At 41.7% G+C, this 27,135-nt stretch overlaps 1 protein-coding gene across 1 annotated transcript in view; it reads left to right on the top strand.

Annotated features, from left to right (window-relative positions):
- LOC117522924 (pro-neuregulin-3, membrane-bound isoform) overlaps window positions 1-26,910 on the top strand; it is a 1,011,312-nt gene extending 984,402 nt beyond the window's left edge. The window contains exon 9 of the mRNA XM_034184344.1: window positions 26,151-26,910. Within this exon, the coding sequence (XP_034040235.1) occupies window positions 26,151-26,817 (667 nt within the window). The 3' untranslated portion in view covers window positions 26,818-26,910. The remainder of the gene's footprint in view (window positions 1-26,150) is intronic.
- Window positions 26,911-27,135: the final 225 nt, after the last annotated feature.

Raw genomic sequence — 27,135 nt, 5'->3', positions numbered from 1 at the left:
CTTTAGCAAAAAGGAAAGTTTTAAGCCTAATCTTAAAAGTAGAGAGGGTGTCTGTCTCCCTGATCCGAATTGGGAGCTGGTTCCACAGGAGAGGAGCCTGAAAGCTGAAGGCTCTGCCTCCCATTCTACTCTTACAAACCCTAGGAACTACAAGTAAGCCTGCAGTCTGAGAGCGAAGCGCTCTGTTGGGGTGATATGGTACTATGAGGTCCCTAAGATAAGACGGGACCTGATTATTCAAAACCTTATAAGTAAGAAGAAGAATTTTAAATTCTATTCTAGAATTAACAGGAAGCCAATGAAGAGAGGCCAATATGGGTGAGATATGCTCTCTCCTTCTAGTCCCCGTCAGTACTCTAGCTGCAGCATTTTGAATTAACTGAAGGCTTTTCAGGGAACTTTTAGGACAACCTGATAATAATGAATTACAATAGTCCAGCCTAGAGGAAATAAATGCATGAATTAGTTTTTCAGCATCACTCTGAGACAAGACCTTTCTAATTTTAGAGATATTGCGTAAATGCAAAAAAGCAGTCTATTTGTTTAATATGCGCTTTGAATGACATATCCTGATCAAAAATGACTCCAAGATTTCTCACAGTATTACTAGAGGTCAGGTAATGCCATCCAGAGTAAGGATCTGGTTAGACACCATGTTTCTAAGATTTGTGGGGCCAAGTACAATAACTTCAGTTTTATCTGAGTTTAAAAGCAGGAAATTAGAGGTCATCCATGTCCTTATGTCTGTAAGACAATCCTGCAGTTTAGCTAATTGGTGTGTGTCCTCTGGCTTCATGGATAGATAAAGCTGGGTATCATCTGCGTAACAATGAAAATTTAAGCAATGCCGTCTAATAATACTGCCTAAGGGAAGCATGTATAAAGTGAATAAAATTGGTCCTAGCACAGAACCTTGTGGAACTCCATAATTAACCTTAGTTTGTGAAGAAGACTCACCATTTATATGAACAAATTGTAATCTATTAGATAAATATGATTCAAACCACCGCAGCGCAGTGCCTTTAATACCTATGACATGCTCTAATCTCTGTAATAAAATTTTATGGTCAACAGTATCAAAAGCAGCACTGAGGTCTAACAGAACAAGCACAGAGATTTGCACACAGATTTACCATAGAGTGTCATACTGTTTGTATTTCTTCATAATTGTTGTAAATAAAGTCCAAGACATATTCACTGACTTGGAAATGTTCATGTATCCATCCTCTGACTTGTCTGAAGAAAACTGGATGTAAAAGTGATTATTAAAGGTATTATACCAAAGTATTTCATTACTTATGCAACTCATCATCTTGGCTTTTATCATTTTAATTCATTTACATCAAGCTTTAGAGATTTGCTTTCAGTTTAAGTTTAAGGAAGAAAATTTTAGATTTTCTTTTTGATTTCTTGGATTTGAAATAGCATCCACAAATTAAAATGTGTGAAATAACAAGTGTTCCAGTATATTGGTCGACCAGCTCCTTATCCTATTTGGAGAGAGGTGTGGAGCTCCTGGGGTACCGAACCAGTCTCAGAACCATGTACTGATCAGGACTTTACTCTGCTAACCTTCTGAGGTCTGATTGGATCAGGAGTGCATAGAGTGGTGTGTGTTGGGGGGTTTGGCTGGACATTTTGGTGTTCTTTTCTTTTCTTTGCTCTCCAGGTGGTATGCATACTGGTTTTTGTCTGTGGGGAAGGTGCTGGCAGAAGAGTCCTTCACCCTCATCTGCATGATTTGCAGCACCTGTGGATGATGCTCACGTGCAAACTTAAAGACTTTCAGCTGAAGCAGATAATGAGATGGCGTTCTGCATTTAAGCCATGAGTGATTCAAGCAGAATTGCCAGGAACTCGACCTTGTGACGTTCGTTTGTGAGACGCTGAGGACCGCGCCTGGTTTGACACATCGTGCCTGTGAAGGAGGACGGGTGAGGGACACATGCTGTCAGCACACATCAGAGGTGATTGATTGTCTGAATAAGTGTTAATAGTAATTTGGTATTTTGTTACGCAGTATATTTGAACATTGATGATAATTGTGCAGCTCGCTTCTCACGGCCGTGGCGTGCAGACTGATGATCCTCCACCTGTTGTGAGAAGCTGCTCATTTACATAAAGCTTAAATTCAGACCTGAATGTGTTGCTGATAGTGTGTGCCACCTTTCCTCTACAACTAATATCTGAAGGATATTAGTTGTAGCTGTTGACTTACCTCGCCTCTTCTATCCTTCACAGAGTCAGTTTGTCGTGTCCACCTGGGGGGTGTTTGGCGGTGAATGTGAGTCCAGAGGCTTCGATCCCTTTGGGCGCTGGAGAGCGCGCCGTCCTTCACTCCGCCAGACAAATGCACTTTTATGTTGTACACTGAGTATTGCACAAGAGGGGGAAAATAAAATTGTTTTGTTTTTTGGAACCGCTTTCTGGTTATTTAGCGCTGGGTTCAGTCAGACGCAGGTCCGCTCCTCAACCCGCGTCGGCACATAACAGTGTGACTGGTTTCTCAACTCCTCATACTGTCAGAGATTTTGGATTAATTTTCTAACAGAACATTAAATGAACTTACTGTTCAAAGACGAGCAGAACTGATCCAAGACTGTGAATACTTAACATGCATCCAACTGGGACCTGAACTGCATTCCATTCTGTGGGAACTGACAGCAAAGAAACACATTTTTGAACAAATCCTTCAGGTAAACAAAGTACCAGCTGTGTCACCTTCATAGTTTTTGTTTGATCATCACTCTGTCAGTTCAGCTTCTGAGTGTGAGAGAATGAAAGAAGTCCTGCTTTTCTAATCTTCATCTATTACTGCAGGAAAAGGAGAGAACAGTTGAAAGGTAACGCTTTTTTGACTTTGCGCTCTTTCATTAACTTCTAGATATTCACACCTGAGAGCCTTCGAGTACAACCTTGATATTCTACTTCTGACTGCTAAGTACTCTGCAGCAGCAGTTTGGGGTTAATTGCTTTTTTCAAGGGGATTTTGGCAGTGGTGGAAAGGAGATTTTCCCAGACATTTGTAAATGCGATCTGACAACCTTCTAGCCACAGAAAGTCTACCTCTCTAACCTTCTACTAAACTCCTGGAAAGAGTTTGTTCTCCTTTTTCTTTCTCAGAGCTGAGTTATACAGCAAAAGGTTACAACAAACAGACTGATTGGTTTCTGCCACTGCTAATTACCCCACACAAAAACAGCAGCAACAGGGAATTATAATCATTCATGTGTGTTTGCACAAAATAACTCAGAAACAGCTGAACAGAATTTCCCCAAATTTGGTAGCATCATTCCTTATGTGAGTACCCACAGATGATTACCTTTTGAAAAAGCTCAGTCAGAAGTCAAGGTCATGAAAATGATTGTCATTCTATCAAGACCACAAGTTGTCTCAAGACAACTGAGATGACAAAATATACCTCATTGTTCACAGTGATCCAGCACATAGCGGCTTGAGAAGACAAAGGACACGCCCACGTTTCAATTGGCTACATTCGAGAGGTGGCCAATGGGCCAGCTGTGCCATTGGGTGGTTGCTGTCTAGGACCCAAGGTGGTTCCGTGATGTGGTGGATACAGCACAAAGGCATGGTCCCTGACCTGACTGCTTGGCAATGGTGGGACAACAAATTGGAGACACAACAATGAGGTGTTGATCCAAGTCTGAGAGAAACAGAGAGCGTCTGTGTGTCTGGCAGTGCAGGATCTCTGTCACTGAGGTCAGAAAAGTTCAGAATCTCCCTTTACACTACCTGGACCAGATAGACTTTTAGGCTATAATTAATTCAACTGAGTTTTTACTTTCACACCGCTGCAGGTCACCATCATCTCGACCAATTTTTGGACATGGACAGCTGTTTTTAACCCGTTAGTGTATCTCCCACAGGATGGCAATACGCAATTTGCACATTTTATTTTTCCAACTATTAATATCTTTTTTCTGTTTAGAAGTGGATCCTTAACCCATAGCCCGGACCAGAGAGCTTGGGCAGCCCATTGGTCAACCCCTCGCAGAACTCCACCCATATCCAAAGGACGGCTAAATCCAATTGGAGGATCGAAGTACTCAGGCCCTGCCTACCAACACCTTCAGGAAGCAGATTCCTCTGAGAAGGAGGCTGAAACACAAAGAGGGTGAGGAAATCATGTTAAAGGTTATACACGCATCAGTATGAACATTTAACTCCTATTTTTACTCCTCAGCCAGAGAGTGGTCGGAGCGGGTGACCATGAGGACCAGCGGGTTGACAGTTACTGGAAGGGTTGGTTCTTTAATCCCTGGCCAGTGTCTCTACGTCCACTTGAACAAGAAACAAAAATATGCAAATGTTCCAGTGCTGGCTCAGCAATATTTGTGTGAACCAGGCACCAGGGTTCACTGTCACAAACAATCTAATGTCCATCACCAGAGACATTCCCACATATGACCTAGCTATGGCAAATAAATGGCTACTTTTTGAGAGGTGAGGATGGACCAAATATCTATGTGTTCCATCCTCACCTGGATGGTTGTTGCCTGGATGGTTGCCATCCAGTGCAGTATGCTCTCTGACTTAACTTCAATTCAGTTTAAGACCCCAAGTTCTACAAACTGCTACGCCACCATCTGGTGGGTAGATGTCCAACTTTAAACCTTTGCCATTGCTCGTTAAGAGTTTCAGGAGAAATTTCCCTCATGGGTGCAGAACCACCCTGTGGAACCATGTTATCCTTTTTAATGATTCATCGAGGAGTCACAAATTATCTCATGCAGTTGGACTTTTTTTCATAACCACACTTTAAGTTAGAGTTTGTGATGTTCAAAACGCTGCAATCGAGGGCCGCTGTGCTGTTTCTTCTCTGTTCACCTCCTTGTGCTGAGTCATTCCGGTGAAAGCCGCTAAATGAGAAATACAGTCCGCCGTCTGTAAAGCTGCCGATTCCATTTCAAGCGTGGACATTTCAAACCATGTCTGGGCTTTTGTCCCAAAGGAAAGAAATACTTGTTGCTTTTATGTTCTTTCTGGTTTGAAGCTCTTTTCCACGCCTTTGTTTTGCGCTGTGCTGAGACGAGATAAAATCAAGGTCACGTCACGTTGTGGTGTGCAGCACAGTGGCTGCAGTTCAAAGGAGGAACGTGTGTTTTTAAGGACCGGACACGGGTGGAACATCCAGACTTGTCCCTCTCTGACATCCCGTCATGTTTGTGCTGCATCCTGATTCTTGTGAGACTGTTGGGAAAATGTAGTGACACGGACCCACAACAGGGGGCGTAAATGAACGGACAATGAAAGAGTCGAATATGAACACTTTACTGTTGTGAAACAAGCACAACCAGAACACAGATGATTACAGAATTTATGCAAACAGTCAATCTAGAAAGGTGACGTGTGGGCAGGCTCGAGGATAGAAGACGTCTGTCCTGAGAAGAACCGGAACCACACGATTTCCTCCGCCACCGAACCTGGAGAATACTGGAGCCGCCAAGTCCCGAATTCCCAGGTGGCCACAGTCTCCGGATGTTGGATCTGGTACTGCTGGCAAGGAGCAAAAACAGTAAGAGGTGGGTGCGTGCACACCCAGTAACAACAATGGTGGAAATATCACCTCCACCTCTAATACAAGAATGTGCAGAGTAATGCAGTTATCTCTCAGGGGGAAAAGGAATGCAGTCCTAGCTCCCAATCACCAGCTCCTGCTGTCCTGAGATTAAACAGGTACTCCTGCAAAACACATACAGAACAAAGACTTATGTGTAAGCACACGAACGGCTGAGAGTCGTTACCTGTACAGGTAGATGATATCTTGGCAGCGAGGTGGAGATGACATCCGGTTTTTATGGAGTGATGAAATGAAGATGGGTGACAGCTGTCACGTTGATGTGTGACAGCTGTCACTCCCGGTTGTGTCCGTGGCGGCAGCGCCCTCTCGTGCCTGAAGCCCGTACTTCAGGCAGGGCGCCCTCTGGTGGTGGGCCAGCAGTACCATCTCTTCTGGCGGCCCACACAACAGAGACGGAAGAACAAATGGCGAAAACCAGGCAAAACTACAAAACAAGACCAGGATGGACACATTTGTGAATTAGTGCAGAGACGTCCCTGTTGTGGCTGGGGGTGCCTGGCTGCTTTTTGTTTCTGTCTTCTGTTTCTGTCTTTTGTTTTTCCTTCCAGGTGGCACGCGTTTAGGACTGAGTGGCTGTGTGGCTGAGTTATCAGGACCTCACCCTGATCACCTGAGGCAGATCATGTGCAGCTCGTCAGGACTCACAGCTGTGGTGCATCTACACGGATTGGAGCATGGTGGCATTTAAGTCTGGAGTACACAGTGTGTATTTGCCAGAGACTCGACCTTGTGACCAGACGGGTGAGATCGTCGTCTTGAGAGCCATCTCATCATTATGGATGCAGAGAACGTCCAGGTTTGATGCCATGGTCTGTGAAAGAGGAGGGGGTGAGGTCTCACGCTCGTCAGCACACTTCCTGAGGTACGTTAGGTTTTGTGACTAACATTTGTACAGTCAGTAAATGTGGTGTCCCTCACACCTTATTATATTGAGCTGTTATGTTAGTCATTTAATCAGCTTCCGCTGCAATGATAATGTGAACTGGGTGTACCATGCCTGCAGGGTGGGAAGCTGATTAGTGATTAAGCCAGGAAGTGTTTGCTGTTTATGTACACCTTTGAGCGGTCTCTCTGTGTGTGGAGTGTGGACTCACATGATGATTTCTTCTTTCACAGACTCGGTTTGTCGCGGCCACCTGGGGGGTGTCGGCGGGGTCCTTGGGTCCGAACTGTTTCTGGCTCCGGACCGTTAGTGTTGCTGGGAGCACACCGTCATCTCCACCTCGCCAGACCGCGCACTCATTTGTTGTATTTAGCACGCACTGTTATGTCATTAAATTTTGTTATCTTTTGTACCGTGCTCTGCTTATTTCATACTGGGTCCTTCAAACGCTAGTCGGTTCTCCGTCCTGCGTCCGACACATAACAGTCCCTGTGGTTTGACCCATTGATGTATGACTAATGCCACCAAGAGTTGTGCGCGGTGCACAGTCTGGTGACTTTCTGAAAGACTGCTTGATGAATTTTTCTGGTATTTGGTACAGATAATCCTTGGGGGAATGTCTACTTATGGTAAGCTGGACATTCTGATTGAATCCCAGAGAAGATCAACAAATGCCATTTTTCACATTGTTTGATTTATTGCAGGAAAACTGAAAGATTCAAATGCAAAACCCAGTATCTCATTTTTCATTCATTCATTCATCATGAATGAATGAATGAATGGCTCAGATGCAAAACTCGGTATCTGTTTTTGTTTTGTTTTCTTGTTGTTTTATGGCAAAAACTGCAGTTTAAACCCAGTAGGGGAAACCGGGGCACGTTGAATCACAGGGCACAGTGAATCAGTAGCTATATCTGCAGAAATACATATATATTTGCAGCAGTTATGCCATATTTTATACATAAAGACATCCCCCTTATAAATTAGTGTTTTGTTTTTAGATACATTAAGGGTAAAACTAAGTGGCAAGTGAAGTCAGTTTTTTTCCTATCAAAAGTAAATTTTGTGGATGTCAGTGTCTTTGTATTTATTTCTCACAACAGAGGAAAGGCGGCCCAAAAAATTGTTCTTAGTTAGAAGACGACTCCATTCAACTGATGAGCATGTGTTATGTCTTCTCCAGACTATCAGCTATTTGATAACATGACTCGTGTGTCACATGCAACCGGGCCACAGTGAATCAGTCTAGAAAGTGATTTACTAAGCTCCAGTATCAAGTGGATGACAAATATTACTTAGTGAAGCTTATACATTTATTTTTTCCATGAATTATTTTGATAATTTGTGTATATAAACAACTGTTTTCATGTTTGGACAGAAATGATGACAGTTGTATTTATAATATAATATAATATATAATAAGACACACATTACATAGCTGTTTTGCTGGACTATAGTTTGTATATGCATCATCATATATTTAATAATTTTGAAGAAATCGTTATAATCATGTGTTTTTTCATTATATTCTAAGTTGATTCACTGTGCCCCGTGAATTAGTGTCCGGGGCACAGTGAATCAAAAAGTTTAAAATCCATTTTAAACACCTGTAAATTACACTTGGGGAGACATAAATAACACAGTCTTATAAATAATAACTTGCTGTATTAAATCCACAATAGAATGACCTAAACCTGTGCATAATGTGTTTATGCTGCTACAAAACAGCATTTCTGATCCACTGGGCCCCGGGTTCCCCTGTCTCTTTTTTATTAGTTTTTATGCTGTTTTCAAATGGCAAGCAGCTTCCATGTCCCCTTCCTAAGTTGTCAACCATTTATGGAGCAGAAATTGAAATGGTCACATCTTACAAATACTTGGGCATCTTAATTGATGAGAGCTTGCCCTTTAAATTAAATATTGACAAACTTGTTTTTAAACTGAAATTGAAACGGGGTTTCTTTTTAGAAATAAATCATGTTTTTCTTTGCAAGCTAGAAAAAACTGATCACCACAGTCTTTCTGCCTTTGTTGGACTATGGAGACTTGCTTTTTATGAATGCTCCTCATCAGTTTTTATTGAAACTGGATACTGTACACCATTGTGCTTTATGTTTTATTACTGGTTGCACTTATCGTGTACATCACTGCTCATTATATGCCACCACACATTGTTCATCTTTGTCTGTTCATAGACGCTCTCATTGGCTGATTTTTATTTATAGATGTATTCTTGGACTTCTGCCTTTGTGTTCATATATGTGTAGAAACCTCAGTGCTTATGGCCTGTGTTCTCAGGACGTTATACTGATGCAGGTCCCAAGAGTCAGAACTGAATTGGGCAAAAAGGCTTTTAAAGTTGCTGCCCCATCCACATGGAACATTTTGCAGAAGGATTTCAAATTGACACATCTTGTAACTTTGGGAGAATTTAAAACAGTCGTAAAGGACAGAGAATTAAGGACAATTGGACTGTGTAATTGAATTTTGTAACTATGTATTGCAATTCTGTTTTTCGAATGTGTGTGTCTTGTGTTTGATGTAACTACTTTGCTTTTGTGTTGCCATCTTGGCCAGGTCACTCTTGAAAAAGAGGTTTTAATCTGAATGACTTTTTAACTGGTTAAATATATATATATATAATATATATATATATATATATATATATATATATATATATATATATATATATTATGGCAAACACTGCTGTTGAAAATGGAGATTTAAAGGAAAGCATACATGGGTGATTCTTTAACTACGGGCACTTGTAAATGTAATTTCCACCACACCATTGCCTTACAATATAAAGCGCCTTGGGGCAACTGTTTGTTGTGATTTGGCGCTATATACATGTGCTCTGATGTCACTGTTTATCTCCATAGAAACTACCCAAACAGTCTTTCATACAAACTGTTTAAAGGGACATTACAGTGTTGTGGTGGAAATTACAGCAATAGTGTGGGACAACTACATTTTGTTTAAAAAAATCACAACAGTTGTATGACATTAAATACCCCAATTATGTTTTGATTATTTTACTGATATTTTATTCAGAGATATTTTAAAACATTAGAAAAAACGTTTTTTTACTATTCATTTTTATCATTGAAGATCAAAAGTCTGGGTGTGGGACAAGCACAGAACTGCAGTATTTGCATATAATGATGCTGGAAAAAGGTGAAAAAGTCATCATAGACTACTAGAACAAATTTCTTAACACACTTTCATTGTAAAGATAACTATAAAAGTGTGAAATTTCCCCTTTTTTCTGTTTTTCATACAATATGATCAAAGGACATAATAAGTGCCCGTAGTCTAAGAATCACCCACATAAATAGAAATGGATTTTTGTTTCTTCAAAGACCTTAATATTTTGCACACTGAAAGCTACCTAAGCAGCCGAGTGAATGATGGACGTCATAAACAACTTGTCATTTTGGGGACACTGGCTTTTGCATCTGAACCCTTCAGTTCAGTATCTGATTCTTTACTTTTACATAAAGATTCTTTGAGCAGCTGCCTACAGACAAAAAAAAAATCATTGTCCTTGAATCAATCTAAGCCCGCCCCCCCCAGGGTCCTCGAAAAGGTCAACAATGACATTTTGCAGACTTCTCAGTTTATCGGTGAGTTTTCCCTGATATATACCATTCAACCAGGCACCATTTCCACAGAAAAAAAGCATGATGAGAGAAACCCCTGTGGCCTGCTGACTTCTTTTTAACCTTGGTAACTTAAAAGTAGCCTGAGTTTCTCAAGTCTACCCTATGGGGATCTCTGCTCAGTTCATGATTTCATTGGCACACCAATGTAGTGCTCAATCTAATTTCCACTGTTGGGTTCATTTGGGTTCCAGTTGATCCACATGTTCTCGGCTGCTGGTCTGCTTTGGTTCCTCTCTGCTCAGACAAAGAGCCTTTCCCAGTTAATCACCATTTTCATCATCAGCCCAGGTGTCCGTTTGTTGGTGAGTGTCTACCTGCTTCATCCAGACCTCTGCTGGTGGCCACAGGTGTCACTCAGTCAGGTGAATGGGTTATGCATCTCGCTCGGTGACCTTCACTCACTCATTCTCTGTATTACGCTGACTCTTTTGCTAATGTTTTAACAGCAGATGGACTGACACAAGGGGGCTCCCTTTTCTCAGGCTTAGTCACCTGGGTTGCTCTGGCGCCGTTTGACCATGAAATAGAGAAACGAGCACCTTGAATCTGTTCTGATGGACTGAAAGTGCTGAAAAATGTTGTTTAAAAAGCATAATAGCAGTGGACGTAAAAGGCTGTGACGAAGCAGTGTGCATATAGCATGTGACAGTCAGAAAACGCTGCAAAAAAAGGTTGCTTGTTCTATTCCAAGTGCTATTGCGGCAAAATGGCTGACAGCAAGTGTCTGGTGTTGTTACAACTGTACAATAAAGCTGTCTCCCAAACGGCTGACGGCGACACTGCATGCGTTCCTGTGGGGTTGTTTTTTTAACAAACAAAAGTTCCACTTTTCCGTCATTTTGATTCGTGTCAGACTGCACCTGTGTAGAAATGCACACATTCTGCACAGCAAATGTCTGTTCACGCTCGAGCAGCTGCAGAAGATAAAAGGCCGGTCGCAGGTCTCATCTCGCCGTCTCGCTGAAATTCCCCTCCCGCATTGCTTCGGGGGTTTATATTTGAACTCTGCTTCATAGGTTTTGCGATCTGATTGTGTTTCAACACATCAGAAGCCAGATTTGTCTATGAATGTTATCTTGGGAATTAGCAGCTCGGCATCGTCGTCTCTTACCGCTGGCGGGATACTGTCTGTGAAACCGCTAAATCTCTGGTGTCATTTCACTGAGGTTCTCCATGTCTTGGGGAAATACTCATCAAGATAAAATGAGGACGTGGTTTCCTGTGGAAATAAAATAAGAACAGAGATTCTCGTGCACATTATATTTGCAAGCCTGGGTGTTGATACCAGACTCTGAGTTTTGACATGACTAAAGCAACTCGACTTTGCAGAGGATTATGAAATACTGCAGAAAGATAATGACAAACATAGTTTGGATTTAAAGTCTGAAGGGACTGAGTGCAGGATCAGTCTTAAAAAGACACAAAAGAAATAATTATGGCCGGGCTCAGGGAGGCTGCGTCAGGTCCAAAATAGAGAATTATATTCACTTTAACGTTTCAAGTGCCTTACAAGGTAACCAAGACTCTATCCAGGTAAGACTCTGTCCATCCTTTTTTCAAACCTGCCTATTCCAGTAAATGGTGGTTGGGGCCACTGGAAACTGTTCCATTTATGGTCCGTCCACACAGAGGCAAGTTTAGGTGTACCTGCAAAATTTTGTATCATAAAGGCAACAAGGAACCAAAACTTTGTGAAAACGGGTCCCAGAATGGATAAATTGTCACTGTCATTTTGTCTTGTTCTGTATTTCCCTGTGTGTTTACAAAATGAAATGACTCACTCACTATAAACCAAATTTACCCAAGAGTATAATAATAAATTGAAAATCTTGAATCTTGATCTTGAATCTTAAATCTCAAAAACACCACTTTTGTGTTTTCATGTGTGCAAAAAATTCCATTTTTAACATTATTTGATTTATTGCAGAAAAAGTGAAAGATTCAGATGTGAAACCCAATATCTCATTTGTTATTAATTCATCATCCTTCATGAATGAATGAATGGCTCAGATGCAAAATCCAGCATCTTTTTTTTTGTTTGTTAACTTGTTGTTTTATGAAAAAAAAACTGCAGTTTAAACCCAGCATCTCATTTTTTTTATGTTGAAAATGGCAGTTTTCTCAAAACTGGTGTTTTGAGATAAATCTCAAAATGCCACCTTTGTGTTTTCATGTGTACAACCAGTGGTGGGCACAGATAACCAAAAGTTAACTTTGATAACAGATAATCAGATAACTGAAAAGTTATCTTTGATAAAAATAAAACGATAAACCACCCAAAAATGTATCGGAAGTTACAGATAACCGAAAAATTCCAGTATTGTCTCTGGTACATTTGCAACTACTAATAAACTGAGTCTGAGTTTTAACACCACAATTGCTTCTGGTAGCATCAAAAGCAACAACAGACCCAAACAATGAGCCCACACTTCTGTTTTTGAACATCTTGCCCCCTGCTGGAAGCTCTTGGTTACTACACGGCTTCCAGCACAGCAGCAAGCTGAAAGCAGCCAAAGCCCAGCTCTCTATCCAGTCACAACGCTCCGGTCAGGCAAAGGTCTTGGGAAACAAAGCAGTGCTGACTTATGGTTTTGATTTATAAATAACATTAATACCAATAGATTAACTCCATTAATATCAATTCTGTCATTTGTACAAAGTTAAAATATAACATATATCTTTTAATGTTGAATAATGCACTAATTCTAAGGTTTTGTAACAAACACAGACAGATCGCAAAGGATTCTGGGTAAAATGTGCCTCTGCTAAACACTGATTGGTTCAGTCATTCATTATATAAACCAACACGTTAATGTGACGTGTGTCATGTGTTGGTGTTTACAGATGAATGTGCTTTTGTAAAATATTCCATTTTTTATTTGTAAAAACAGGCATTTTTACAGAGCCCTGGAAGTGTCATCGCAAAATGTTTTGCATGTGGAGAGAATGTGCGCTCCTTTTTATTATATTGTGCCGTGCGCACATTTTATGATGTTGTGGGAACGTTTTATTATACTGTAAAACCTGCACTCAATATTGTCTTGACACATAAATGTTGGCTGTGTAAGTTTTGGCCCTTTATCAGGTGATTTTTCATTCCTGCAAGAATTTTTTGGACCGAGTTTCAGGTTAATTGCGTGTCCTGCATCATGTAGTGTACATGGAGTAACAAGCTGCGTTTAATATCTCACGACCACCTCCTGATTGCTGATTGTATGGTCAAATGAAAATCAAACCTGTTTGATATTATTCTGGTTGGCCGTCGTGAGGGTATCCTGCTGCTGAAGAGCAACAAGCATCCAACCGCTCGCACTGTGCATGTGCAAACACCACAGACCTGTCTTGTAATGTTTTCTTTTTGTTGTTTTGTTTTTAAACTTTGATGTCTCCCATCAAGAGTTTTTGTAAATTAAGTTTGATAAAAAAAAAAAAGCTTACGTTTTGCTTCTGGAAACATGAGTCCGACGTGGTTTTTGAACGTACGATGTGTGTGAGAACATAAATCGGGTGCTCTGAACTTTTACACCGTGCGGTTCTGTGGTACAGTTTGAACTGAAACTGAGTACAGTGATTAAACATATCATACAGTGTCTGCCCACCCTTACCAAAAAGTAGTACATGCAAGTATGTTTCAAGTATACTTCCAGTTTACTTTTTATATACTTATCAGTACTATTTTTTGGTAAGGGCAGCTTCAGGGCCAATACTGCTATGAACTGCCATGAACACTACTGGCCAGTAGATGGCAGTAGAGACTGTGAAACTTGCCAAAACAAAATTCCAGATAATCCGTGTCTGCTACATTTAAGATGCATGGAATTTAACAAACACAAATACAATAACGTCTATAAACCCAGAGAATATATTCACGAGAGTTTTAGGCACTAGAGCAGAGGTCTCAAACCGGTTCCAGAAAGGGCCGAGAGGGTGCAGGTTTTCTGTGCAACCACTCATTCCAGCAGGTGATTTCACTGATTAACATCACTTTGAGCAAGTGAAATCAGTTAATCAGTGAAATCACCTGCTGGAGTGGGTGGTTGCACAGAAAGCCTGCACCCTCTCGGCCCTTCCTGGAACCGGTTTGAGACCTCTGCACTAGAGTTTAATGCTGTTGTCCGTGGAGCCTGAACAGAGTGTCTGAAATGCATTTGTCCTGTCGTGAACGTACTGAGATTACCCTATCCTACCCATAATGCACTGCTGGGCACAGCATGTGCTCACTAAAACCTTACAAATTAGTGCATTACTTTAAAACTAAAACATATATCTGATATTTTCACTTTATAAAACTCAGATGTGACAGTAATTTTAAATAACTTGTCCGAAATTAGTTTGGTTAAAATTTGAACCATAAGTTAAAAATGTATGCCTCTGGATGACTTGGGTGATATTGCAGCGTATCAATATGATGTTAAAGGAAATTTTTTTTTTTTTTTTTTTTTACCAGTTTTCCTTTGTCTGCAGAGGATAAAGCAGTTTCTCATAGAAGTAGCTCTCTTCTGTTTGCAGAGGGTACAACTGCACATCTGTTAGGAAACTTTTAACAGGTAGGTGCTCAACTGATTTTAAAAATGTTTGTCGCTGTTCAGCTTTATTTACTATGTTATTGGTCTAAAAGTTATCGGACAAAAATTTATCGGAAGATAATTAGTCCGATAATGGTTTTTAAAGTTATCTAAAAAGATAATCCAATAATTATGTTATCGGATTATCGGAACTGTGCCCACCACTGTGTACAACCAACACACATCTTCTTCTGCTGTTTTTATTCAGCTTGCAAGCTTTATGCACATGCTCCACATCATTTTCTCCTTTTTTGTGGCAGAGTTACAGCGCCGCATACAGGTCTGGCATATATACTACAGCGTTTTCAGTGGTTTTGTGTGTACGCAGATATTTCTTGAAATGGTACTGTTTACAGAACACTTTTTCAAAACGACAAAGAAAAAGATAGTACAGGGAAAGTTCTGTTTCCGTGTGGATGAGGCATTAGTGAGAGGTGGAGTTCCTCCTGGACAGGCCGCCAGTCCATTGCGGGACAACATGTCTGTTGGGTATTTTCTCCTCCAAACATTCTTAAAACCTTTAACAAGCCAACAGAGTCAAGAAACACCAGTGAGACAGAAAGTCAAATTTAGCTCGCGAGGAGTGCAGACAGTCCGTACACGTAGTACCACTGAAAGCACTGGGGACTGCTGCGCATGCTCACTCTTTTTATTAGGAAAACCTACCCACATTGTGAAACTTGTCCTAGGGGGGGGGGGGGGGGGGGGGGGTTCGCATGACAAGTTTCCTCCCGTAATACAAAACATCTCATGGCACGTATGCCAATGATTGCAGCTGTGTGGAGAAACGGTTCCTTTTGTTTAATCATATCTTTGAAGGTCAGCACATCTCGTTCTTGCAGGCTCCTCTGTTTGCACTTATCATCTGTTCTGCAAAAGCTTGGAGTGTCCTGTTTAAAACAGTAAGCATTTGTACAGCATAAGGTCAAAATAACCTCCATCTCTTCACTCCCAGTCGTTAGTGGCTACAAAACAAAGTTGTGCTATCAGTGTAATAATAACAAGTACATTCTCAGGGTTACGTTAAGACAGGTGCAAAACAGCTCAATAACATTTCATCAGAACAAAGACAAAGGAACAAATGTTTAACAGTGATAAAATATATATATATATAAAATCTTTAACATTTCCCTCCTGTTATCGCTTGTTAAACATATAGTAGGCATCACCTAGCTTAGCACTTCTTTTGAGATTTTCACTAAGAGGTTCATCATGGTATGTTCTACAGGCTTACACCCCAGAGGTTATGTCATCATTGTCATCATCATCGGTGTCTGGGTCATCATACTTCCATTGGTCTGGGTACAGGTCATGAGAGCCCTCTTCCTCCTCCTCGTCGTTTTGCCCCAGGAGTGGATATGAAGCTGGTCCCCCTCCTGGTCCTGGACCTATTGCTGTGGTTATCATTCTATTTGCAAGGCCTCGAAGACATGGAATACAACAACATCCACACAATGTTAGAATCGCAGCAAATACTGCTATAGACACTAATAGTGAAGAAATCAAAGACCTCCATTTTCCCATCCCTTCCAGCCACCAATCCCAGCCTTCGGTGTTTACTCCACTGTGCTCTTTCATCTTCCTGTTCAACGTCCTCAGACCGTCGATGGCTTGAGTGAGGCTGCCATCTGCAGCTGTGTTGTTGGGAATGAATGTGCAGCATTGTTCTCCGAACATGGCACAAACACCTCCTTTCTCTGCCAACAACATATCCAGAGCAATACGGTTCTGGAAGGCCATAAGGGACGTGGCTTCTAACTGTGAATGGACAGCCTTAAATCCTTCCTCAGTCCAATTTCCTAATTTCTGCACATTGTAGTGGATGTAGTTTATTCTGTCTACGTTCTTATTAATTGAACACCACCAACAGATGGAGGATTCGAATCCAGCTGCTATTTGATCAACCAGTTTATACTCGTCAGGCACTCCTCTGGGGACTCCTATCGCATCAATATATGTTGGATCTCCCACTCCTTTCCAATCTCTTTTTACTCTATGTCTGGCTATGCCTTTCTGCCAATCTTCAGGAATAAGAGAAGCTGCATATGTCATAACGTCTTCAGGGGTCATGGGTGTAGCTTTAACTGGTAACAATAATGATATTAATGCACAATAACCTGACACATTTCTTGGCAGTCTGTCAAAGATTCTGTTATCACCACACCACCACCATACATCACTCCTACTGACAGGTTTGAATGTGGAATTACTATGGACCACATCCTTACACCAAGCAGTGTGGTTTAAGCTACCCAAAGTCTTACTTGTCCCTGTCAAGTTTACACATGTATGGTTAGCATGCCCAACTTTGCTTGAAAATAAAGGTTTAAGCTTAGTCAATTTGGTCAATGGATAGATCTTGTCCCACTTAGAACAATTGTTGTTTGCTGCAATGTATGTCTGTGTCATTACAGTCAACAGACAGTCTTTGGGTAATGCTGCCGGTATTACCTGTAATATAGGTCTGGGTCCCATACATACAACACAGTCCTTCTTTGTAGCTAGTCCTGCTTGTTCTGCCATTAAAAGCCAATTATTATTTTGTCCACTAATTCCTGTAGTTACTAGGAACCAGTCATCTGTTTTCATGTCTTTTGTATTTCTTATGGATGCACCCTTTGTCCTGCTGAGATCAGTCATAACTGGTTGCTTTAATGTCTTGTTAGCTGTAGCCGTGATATTATCTTCACACAATATCAGGGAGAAGTAGGGGTCAGACCCTGTTTTGTGGACCCACAACAAAAACAACCAACATTCTGGATCCGGTGTTCCTGGTGGGATAATGGATTTGTTTTTTGTATCCACTACAATCAGCAAGCTATCCTCTGTTTGATACATTTTAAGAAATTGGCTTTGGTACTTAGCCCACCCGGTTTGTGCCCATCTAGGCGTCCATCTGTCATACCTATCTGCCACCAAGGTCTCCCATCTCTTATCCTGTTGATCATTTGTCATATACCAATCATAGCCACTATACCATGATCCCTGTTGATCATCCTGTGTCCGTGTCAAGGATGTAAAAGGGACTTTGATTACTACTGAAGCATTTCGGGGAAAGCAGGCCTGTACACCAAATTGATATGCTCTTTGTTTACTACATCGATGCCCTACAGGTATAAGTGGATTGGGGTCTTTGTCCTCTCTTTTTGGCCTATTTAGTTTGTTGATGTGTCCTGTATTGTCGTGTCCGACACTTATGGCTTTCACTAATAAGCCTAATCCAAAAAAGAAAAGTAACATAATAAGGACTGTCCATGGGGTCCAGGGACCCTCGTTCTTTTTGTTTTTTACTTTCGTCATTTCTACACACTACAGCACACCTATGTTCAGAACAGTGGCTTCTTAATGTCTTCTGCTAGCTTTCGTGTCTAACCTGGATCTTAAGACCAAGCTCACACACTATTACTAGTCTTATCCTACTGTTCTTACTGTTTGTCTGTGTCTGCAGAAATGACTTTCTTACAGTGAGTTAAATGAATCCATGTACTTCTTTCCCCAATTTTCAAGGCTGTGGGTGTTGTGAGTAGTACTTGATGGGGCCCTTCCCACTTAGGTGAATGCCAGTGTTTTCTCTTGATGCTTCTTATCAACACCCAGTCTCCAGGTACCACTTTAGGGTCATCCTGTGGAGAAATGGGATCATCAGTGTTTGAAACTCTCCCTCGTTGTCTTTCTAACATCTTCCTCATGTAATCTGCCAAATTGGCTTCCTCAGGTACATCCCAAATTTGCCCATAATATGGCAATCGGTATTTTCTGCCAAACAATGTTTCATACGGTGTCAACCCCATGGTACTAGTTATGTTTATATACATTTTTACCAAATCTACACAATGTGTCCATGGTCTGCCTGTTTCCTCCATTGTCTTCCTAAGTCTGTTTTTTACTGTCCCATTCATCCTTTCCACTAATCCGGCACTTTGTGGATGATAAGCACAATGATTTTTGAGATTAATCTGTAGCGCTTCTCCCACATGTTGCACTATTGTATTAACAAAATGCGCTCCATTATCTGAATAGACTGTTTCTGGTATTCCAAATCGTGGAATGATGTCTTTGCACAATGCTTTAGCCACTGTAAGTGCATCTGCATGTTTTGTGGGGAACAATTCTACCCATTTTGAGAACGCATCAATTATGACTAAACAAAATTCTTTTCCTTCATGTTTACTCAGCTGTATATAATCCATATGAATCACTTGAAAGGGATATTGTGGTGTTGGAAATTTGCCTCTTTGGGGTCTCAAATTACCCTGTGAGTTGTGTTTTGCACATGTCATGCATGCTCTACAATGCTGTTTTGCATATGCATCGAACCCATAAAGACAAAAAATAGATTGTAATTGCGACATCATACCCCCTGATGAGACATGCATCACGCCATGGCTCATGATAGCCGCCCATTTAAACATATTTTTTGGCAATATGGGTTTCTTTTGTGGTCATAAGTACAATTCATTTGCGAATGTAGCTCCTTTGTTTAACCACATCTGCTTTTCTTTCTCAGGTGCCTGCTGTTGCATCTCAGCAAGCAGTGTGTGACCTAAATGCAAATCTGGAGTGGTTTCCTGTACAACAAAAATAGAAGAAGCTGCTGCTGCCTCCTTTGCTGCTCTGTCAGCAAAATCATTTCTTTGTGAAACTATATCAGAGCCTTTGGTGTGAGCCGCACATTTGCATATAGCAATGTTCTGTGGTAACTGCACAGCTTTCAGTAGTGCTGTTAAAAGAATGGCATGAGTCACCGGCTTTCCAGATGATGTCACCATTCCACGCTCTTTCCACAATTTTGCAAACACATGCACTGTGCTGAAAGCATACTGGCTGTCTGTATAAATTGTTACAGCCTTTCCTTTAAATAAATGACAAGCTGCAGTTAGAGCTACTAATTCAGCTGCTTGTGCTGAGAATGATGATGGCAACGAAGTAGAATCCAATACTTCTGAATTTGTGACAACAGCATATCCAGATTGTGTTTGTCATTTTTAGTGGAGGATCCATCCATATACACAATTGTACTGTGTGGGATGGGCGTATCCAAAAGATCAACACGGGCCTTCATACAGACAGTTGCTACATCAAGACAATTGTGCGGCTCACCATCCTCAGGTAAAGGTATCAATGTGGATGGGTTCAATGTTGTACATCGCTCTACTGTAAGGTGTGGTTGTGATAATAGCAAGGACATGCACGAAAGATGTCTTGCTGGGGACAAAAAGCTCATGTTTGTCTGCAACAGAAGTGCAGAAACTGCATGTGGAACTTTCAATGTCAGCTGATGGAATAGAACAACATTACTGCTACTTTGAACAGCCATAGAGGCTGCAACAACAGCCTGTACGCATGGTGGTAGAGCACTTGCAACTGCATCCAGTTTAGATGAGTAGTAGGCAACTGGCCTTAATTTTGAGCCATACACTTGTACCAAAACACTAGTCATGAACTTATTCTTACAATCAACTGTTTGAATGAATGGTTTACTATAATCTGGTAGTGCCAAAACTGTGGATGACACTAATGTTTGTTTGACTTTTACAAAAGCTTCCTCAGCATCTTTGTTCCATTCCAGCACAGTTGACATTGAAATATCATCCTTGTACATCAAATCAGAAAGTGGACTAGTCAATTCTGCATAGCAAGGAATCCATGCCCTGCAGTAATTAGTCAGTCCAAGAAATGACATCATCTGCTTTTTGGTTTGTGGTTTTGGAGCATGTAAAATCGCTTCCTTCCTGTCAGACAGGATCGTGCGCCCTGTGGCTGATAATTCATGTCCTAAATATTTTACTTTATCCCTACACAACTGAACTTTGCTTTTACTCACTTTGTGGCCATTATCAAATAAGAAACATAATAATGCTACTGTGTCAGTTATGCAGTTTTCTCGTGTGTCAGAGGCAATCAAAATGTCATCAACATACACTAATAGTTGGCTATCTGCCTGTGGAACGAAATTGGCTAAACATGCTGACATGACTTGAGAATAAATAGTTGGACTCTCTGCGTAACCCTGCGGTAATCTGGTGAATGTATATCGTTGTCCTTTAAAGGTAAAAGCAAACCAGAATTGACTATCTGGGTCCACTGGTACAGAGAAAAATGCATTACTGATATCTATTACAGAAAAACAACTAGAATTTGATCTCAATGAGTTTAACAGTGTGTGCGGATCTGGAACACATGGAGCTCTTTTTACTACAGCAGCATTTACAGCTTGGAGATCCTGTATCATTCTCCATCCTACTGAGGGCGGAGCCTTTTTCACAGGAAATATGGGTGTGTTACATGGTGAATCTGGACATGGTACTATAACTCCTGCTGTTAACAAATCCTCTATTACTGGTCTGATTCCTTCAATTGCATCAGGTTTCAATGGATACTGTCTTACACATGGTCTGTATTCTGTTTTTGGTCGTATAACTACAGGTTGTGCATTTTTAATCAGTCCTACGTCTGAAGGACCTGTTGTCCACAATCCTGATGGTACTGAAGAGAGAAGAGCATCTTCTTCAGGACTCAACTGAAACACTCAGGATTGTGAAGTGGACACATCAATATGTGTTCCGGCTGTCAGCACCAATGAGACATTAACTGGCACTTTATACAATTTAGTTGATGGACTGAACTCCGTTCGTGGTCCAACTCTGCTCCAATCAGTGGCTGACAAAGCTGTCATGACTGTCAGTCCCAAATCTTGCCATTCTGTCAAATATGGTTTACAAAGTGACACATGTAATGGCATACCTGTGAATCTCAATTTTAAAACATCTTCAGTGGCACCTGTCACTGTTATGACGGCTGTTGAGTTGCCATCATGAAGCAAATCTGTCATTGTCAGCTTCATAGGTGAAATGTTTTTCAATTTGTTTTCATAGTCACCATCAGGACCTGGAGTGTCTTTGTGCCACATTGTGACATGCAGGTCAGGTGGCGACATTGTTCTTCATCTTCATGTGTCTCATTCATTGGTGGTGCAGACGGTAATTTTGTATGACTACGAGTTTGTGGTTTTCCTATTTTTATTTTTTGGTTTTACTGCTAAGTCATAATGCTGTGGTTCGTCCTCTACCTGAGGATATAATGATTTTCCAGACGGTCCTGCCGCCTGTTTCTGAGGTTCTTGTGGTTCTTGTTGTACTATTACATCTTCCTCTGCTTTCCCTACTCCTTTCTTTTTCCTCATTTTTTCTAGTCTCCTTTTCTCTGCTCCTTTCTGTCTGTTCTGTGCTTCCTCTTCCCAAACTGCCACTAAATCACCCCCTACTTGCTGTTTTTTTTTTGTTTTTTTTCTCATCACCTTTATGTTCCTTTTCTAACCTTTCCTTCAACTTCTGAATACTAGTCAGGTTCAGTCGTCCGTCAAAGTCATGTTTATTTATCCAGGTCTCCAATTTCTTTGTTGCTTTTGGATTTTTTGCTTCCATAAATTTCCAGTCGTCAGTTGATAAATTTTCCTTATTTTTAGACGTCTTTCCCCCCATTTTTATTATTATTCTTTGTTATAATTTGGAGTTCAGACGGGGGCAGACCTAGGGTGTTCACTTTCTTTGGACGTGACAATTAATTTGCCGTCGTGTGGTTGATTCCTTTCACCTCCCCGTAGGAAGCGGAATCACTTGCCTCTGCTTCCACACACGGTTGACACTTACGTTGTCCAAAGTATTACACTTTCACACAGTTATTTTATTTACACAAATACATAGAAACACTTTTAATAACCGTACGCGTATTCTTAGGCCAGGGGAGCTCGCCCTCCCGTGGAATTTAACTAATGTCCTGCATTAGGGGACTCCACCGTCCCTGCGAGATTTAACTGCCTTTTCACTGTGCACGTATTTCTACCCGGTATTTCCTTTACGTATTAAAACAGAGGAGTCCGTACCCTCCTTCGGAATTTAACTACGTGCGTTCCTCGCTACCGTAGAGGAGTCCGCCCTCCTCGCGGAGTTTAACTGCTTTACATTAACAGACGATTCCACGCCATCGTTTACGGAGTTTAACTGTTTATGTGATCTACCGGTACGCGTATATAAACAGAGGAGTCCGCACCCTCCTTCGGAACTTAACTACGTGCATTCCTCGCCATCGTAGAGGAGTCCGACCTCCTTACAGAGTTTAACTGTGTTTCATTAACAGACGATTCTGTATCATCGCTTGCAGAATTTAACTGTTTATGTGATCTGATCACCATTCACTCAGTACTGTTACAAAGAAATTCTACTCACTGACTCGACTTCCTGTCTGTCCTCTTCGGGAAAATCTCGTCAACCAGACGATGCCAACGGCGGTCGACAACTGCAGACACGATCAATCGATCGGACCTTGGCCAAGGATTTTCGTCTGGACTTGACGACCCCCGCCGGACACCTCCGGTATTGTTGAGATCCCGGACGTAGCCCCCAGTCAATGTTGGGTATTTTCTCCTCCAAACATTCTTAAAACCTTTAACAAGACAAACAGAGTCAAGAAACACCAGTGAGACAGAAAGTCAAATTTAGCTCGCGAGGAGTGCAGACAGTCCGTACACGTAGTACCACTGAAAGCACTGGGGACTGCTGCGCATGCTCACTCTTTTTATTAGGAAAACCTACCCACATTGTGAAACTTGTCCTAAGGGGGGGGGGGGGGGGGGTGTTCGCATGACAAGTTTCCTCCCGTAATACAAAACATCTCATGGCACGTATGCCAATGGTTGCAGCTGTGTGGAGAAACGGTTCCTTTTGTTTAATCATATCTTTGAAGGTCAGCACATCTCGTTCTTGCAGGCTCCTCTGTTTGCACTTATCATCTGTTCTGCAAAAGCTTGGAGTGTCCTGTTTAAAACAGTAAGCATTTGTACAGCATAAGGTCAAAATAACCTCCATCTCTTCACTCCCAGTCGTTAGTGGCTACAAAACAAAGTTGTGCTATCAGTGTAATAATAACAAGTACATTCTCAGGGTTACGTTAAGACAGGTGCAAAACAGCTCAATAACATTTCATCAGAACAAAGACAAAGGAACAAATGTTTAACAGTGATAAAATATATATATATATAAAATCTTTAACAATGTCAACAATTCAGACTCACATTAACAGTCAATTTCAAGTCACCAATTCACCACACCTGCATGTTTTTGGCAGGGGGAGGAAGCCGGAGCACCTGGAAGGAAACCACACGAACACGGGAGGGTAAAATTTCAGATGGTCTTTAAGATCTCCAGAGGAGGAGATTCTAAAAAAAAGGGTTCTATGGTTCTAAAAGGAATAGTTTCTACCATCTGTAAAGCTCAGTTATAAAATGATGGGTTAACATATGTCATTTTATACCATATCCACGCGTTACAATGCCCCACCCCCTTTTTTTACTGAACGTTGGGACAAAAATTCAATCCTGGATTTTTTGGTCCAGACTGGCCCACCACTACAATCCGTGTGCAGATACCTTGCCAACTTGCCCCCGTTGAAGTACATATAAACACACAAGCCCTAATTAACACTATTACACTAACCAATATCCCTTAAACCCGTAGGTGCAACCAGAAAAAAAAGGGGGGGTGTTTTAATTTATATGAAAGGCTAAACACTTACATGAATGAGTGTTTATGCACACCATTCTGGTATACACCTGCTAGCTTTGCCACCATCACCAATCGCCCCCTGCTCCTGTACCACCACCAGAGCAGCGGGAGCCTCACTGTACGCGGTCCATGGTGTCATCAATGAAGGCAGAGAGTCTCCATAAAGGGTGCAGTTGATTTAATCGGTCATCTGGTCAAACACCATGAAACTATAAGTAAAATAAAAACAAATGTAACATAACACCAGTGCAAACAAAGTCTTATGTTTAACACTTATGTGTACACGTATATATATAGATAGATAGAGAGAGCATATTAACTGATTCAGTCAACTCAAAAATATTTATACAAATAGACAAAGCAATAAAAATACTGAAATCATCCTCAAATTGACACACAAATCCTCCATAACACCAGAGAATAACACCGAGTGCTTCAAACAGTAAGTAGCATTTTACAACAGCAGTAATGTGTTTATAAGCCACAGTCCGAGCGTACGTACCTCACTCCGCTCACCAAGGGTACAAACCTGCTCAGACTTGGCTCGCTCCTCTTGTAACATCAACATTACTTGTGAATGGACACTTCTTTGCCAAACAGAACTTCACACTGATGCACTAAACAAAAATTAAACACACATTCACAAAACAGTATGTCTTAACATCATATTTTGTATAAACTATGTAATTACTGACCAAAATAAAACATCAACATACAGCACTGATCCGGACAGCATGAGAGAAAACCTCCGGGGATTTCACTTTCTATGCCGCTCCCCGTTGTTCATCAATAAAGGTGATTAGATGAGATGGTCCTGGGCTTCTGTAGCCTATCACAGGGCCACAACTGGGTCATTTTTTTGACAGACAAGCCACTGGGCCTGTGCTGTGTCTGCAGGCTGCAGCTGAGCTTTTTGGGCTGGTGCATGTTTCTCTCCCTGGGCCGGGGGAGTTATTATGGCAAGGTACAGCCAAAAAAAAAACAAAAAAAAGGCAGCCATCAGCCCCATTAATGATCGGCTCACTCGGAAAAATCCCAGTACTCTCAATGGCCAGTCCACCCCTGACCCCAACACATCATAAAAAGCAAAACAAAAGTTTTCACAGCATTTTTCTTGTCAGAAGGTTGTGGTGGTGAAGTGGTTAGTGTGCTTGGTTTCACTCCAGAAGGTTCCCAGTTCAAACCCTAACCCCTGCCACATTTCTCCATGTAACATGGAGTTGTGTCAGGAATGGCTTCCAGTGAAAACTTGTGCCAAATGATCTCATGGACTGGAAGGTCTTTTTTGAGGCTCAGTTGAGATCACAAACCGTGACCGGTCAATGTCAGATCTTTAAATCTTCTTATTTGAACTTGAACTGGTGCTGTTGCACAACATCTGCGTAAAAGGAAGTCGAGGAAGATTTTTCAACAAAACAAACTTCATCAACCTAAAAGTTCAGCTTCGCTCTTCGCTCACACGGTGCGCGATTATCTCAGCCGTCCTTGACCAAAGCTGTAACCTGAAAACACTCTTCATTTGGAACGCACTGAAAGCCATTAAATCAAGAATAGAAAAAGTGAACTTTCTCTTACCTGAACACTTATATAAGACTGATTTTGTCTGAGTGCAGACGTGGATACAAAGAGATGAAAGAAAGATGTCAGATTCTTCTTTCCTCTCAGTAGCCGCCGTTTAGTCCATGAGATGTTAAAGGGTGGAAATCTGTCCCTCTGAGTATTCCAGCGGGTTTCAGTGTGGGCATTTCAAAAAAGAAATGGAGCTCAAATCCTCTTTCTGAGGTGAAGTGAGTTCCAGTGAAGTTTGTTCCACTTGATTAACCTTTGCTCAGAATCTCTTTTTGTTGCTTTGTCTCGGTTTTCTGTCATCCTCAGTTGCCAGATGGGAGAGAACCCGTGTGACGACTCCAAGCGAGAGGCCTTCCTGCATATGCAAACGCCTGTTTCCATGGAGACATCACCAACGCCTTGGAACAGACATGCTGAGGGTTGCTCGGGTCCGTGTGCACCGTCTGAGCACCACCCTCTCGATCCCGTCACCCGCAGCCTGCGGAGGCCCGACCGCCGTCACAGCCACTCTCCCACTCCTCCCTTTCGCTCTTGCTCCATCCCCATCATCCCCTCCGTCCAGTGTCACCATGACGATGAGGTGTCATGTATGCAAACCAGCGTCAGTCCGGTGGCTGCGGCCTGCAGGGGCGCGCCTTGTACGCAAGCAGGAAGACCAAAAGCAAAAGCAATGGAAATCACATCATCATTTTCTTCCTCCTCCACCATTTGCGCCAAACAGGATGAAGTGGCGATGCTGCTAGAGGAGGCGCAGGAGCACCTCAGGGCGTTGGCTTTGGCTCACCGGACGCAAGAGGACGACGGGATCATTAGCGGCAGGCTGGCGGTCGTACCCATGGAGGCCAGAGAAACTGTTTGCTTCCTGAGCCCAGGCGGAGGAGGTTCCAGGGCGCTGAGCCGTTCTGCACCCACACAGACTCAGTTACTCAGCCCAAAAACGTCGCACAGAGACCTGTGCCAAACCGACCAATGAGAGGACCCGACTGGCGGGAAGAGGACGCTGACTTTGTCTGACAAACTCTGGTGTTCCGCCTCAGTGGGCCACCAATGGAAATGCTGAATAGAAGAAAAAATAATTTCACAGAAATTCTGAAAATGTGCTGATGATCTGCATTCTGTCTGGAAACAGTCAAGCGGCCGCTTTTACACACACACACAAAAAAGATGACATGCATTTATTTACAAGACAAGAGAAACACTTCTGCTTAGACAAAAACAAACCAAATAGTCTGTCCAATCCATGGTGTTTTTAACTGTAAAAAGAATATATAAATATATATATATATATATA

The sequence above is a fragment of the Thalassophryne amazonica genome, chromosome 13 (genome assembly GCF_902500255.1).
Source record: "Thalassophryne amazonica chromosome 13, fThaAma1.1, whole genome shotgun sequence".
Lineage (NCBI taxonomy): Eukaryota > Metazoa > Chordata > Actinopteri > Batrachoidiformes > Batrachoididae > Thalassophryne > Thalassophryne amazonica.
The sequence above is the reverse complement of the archived record's forward strand: the minus strand, read 5'-3'. Positions and strand labels throughout refer to the sequence as shown.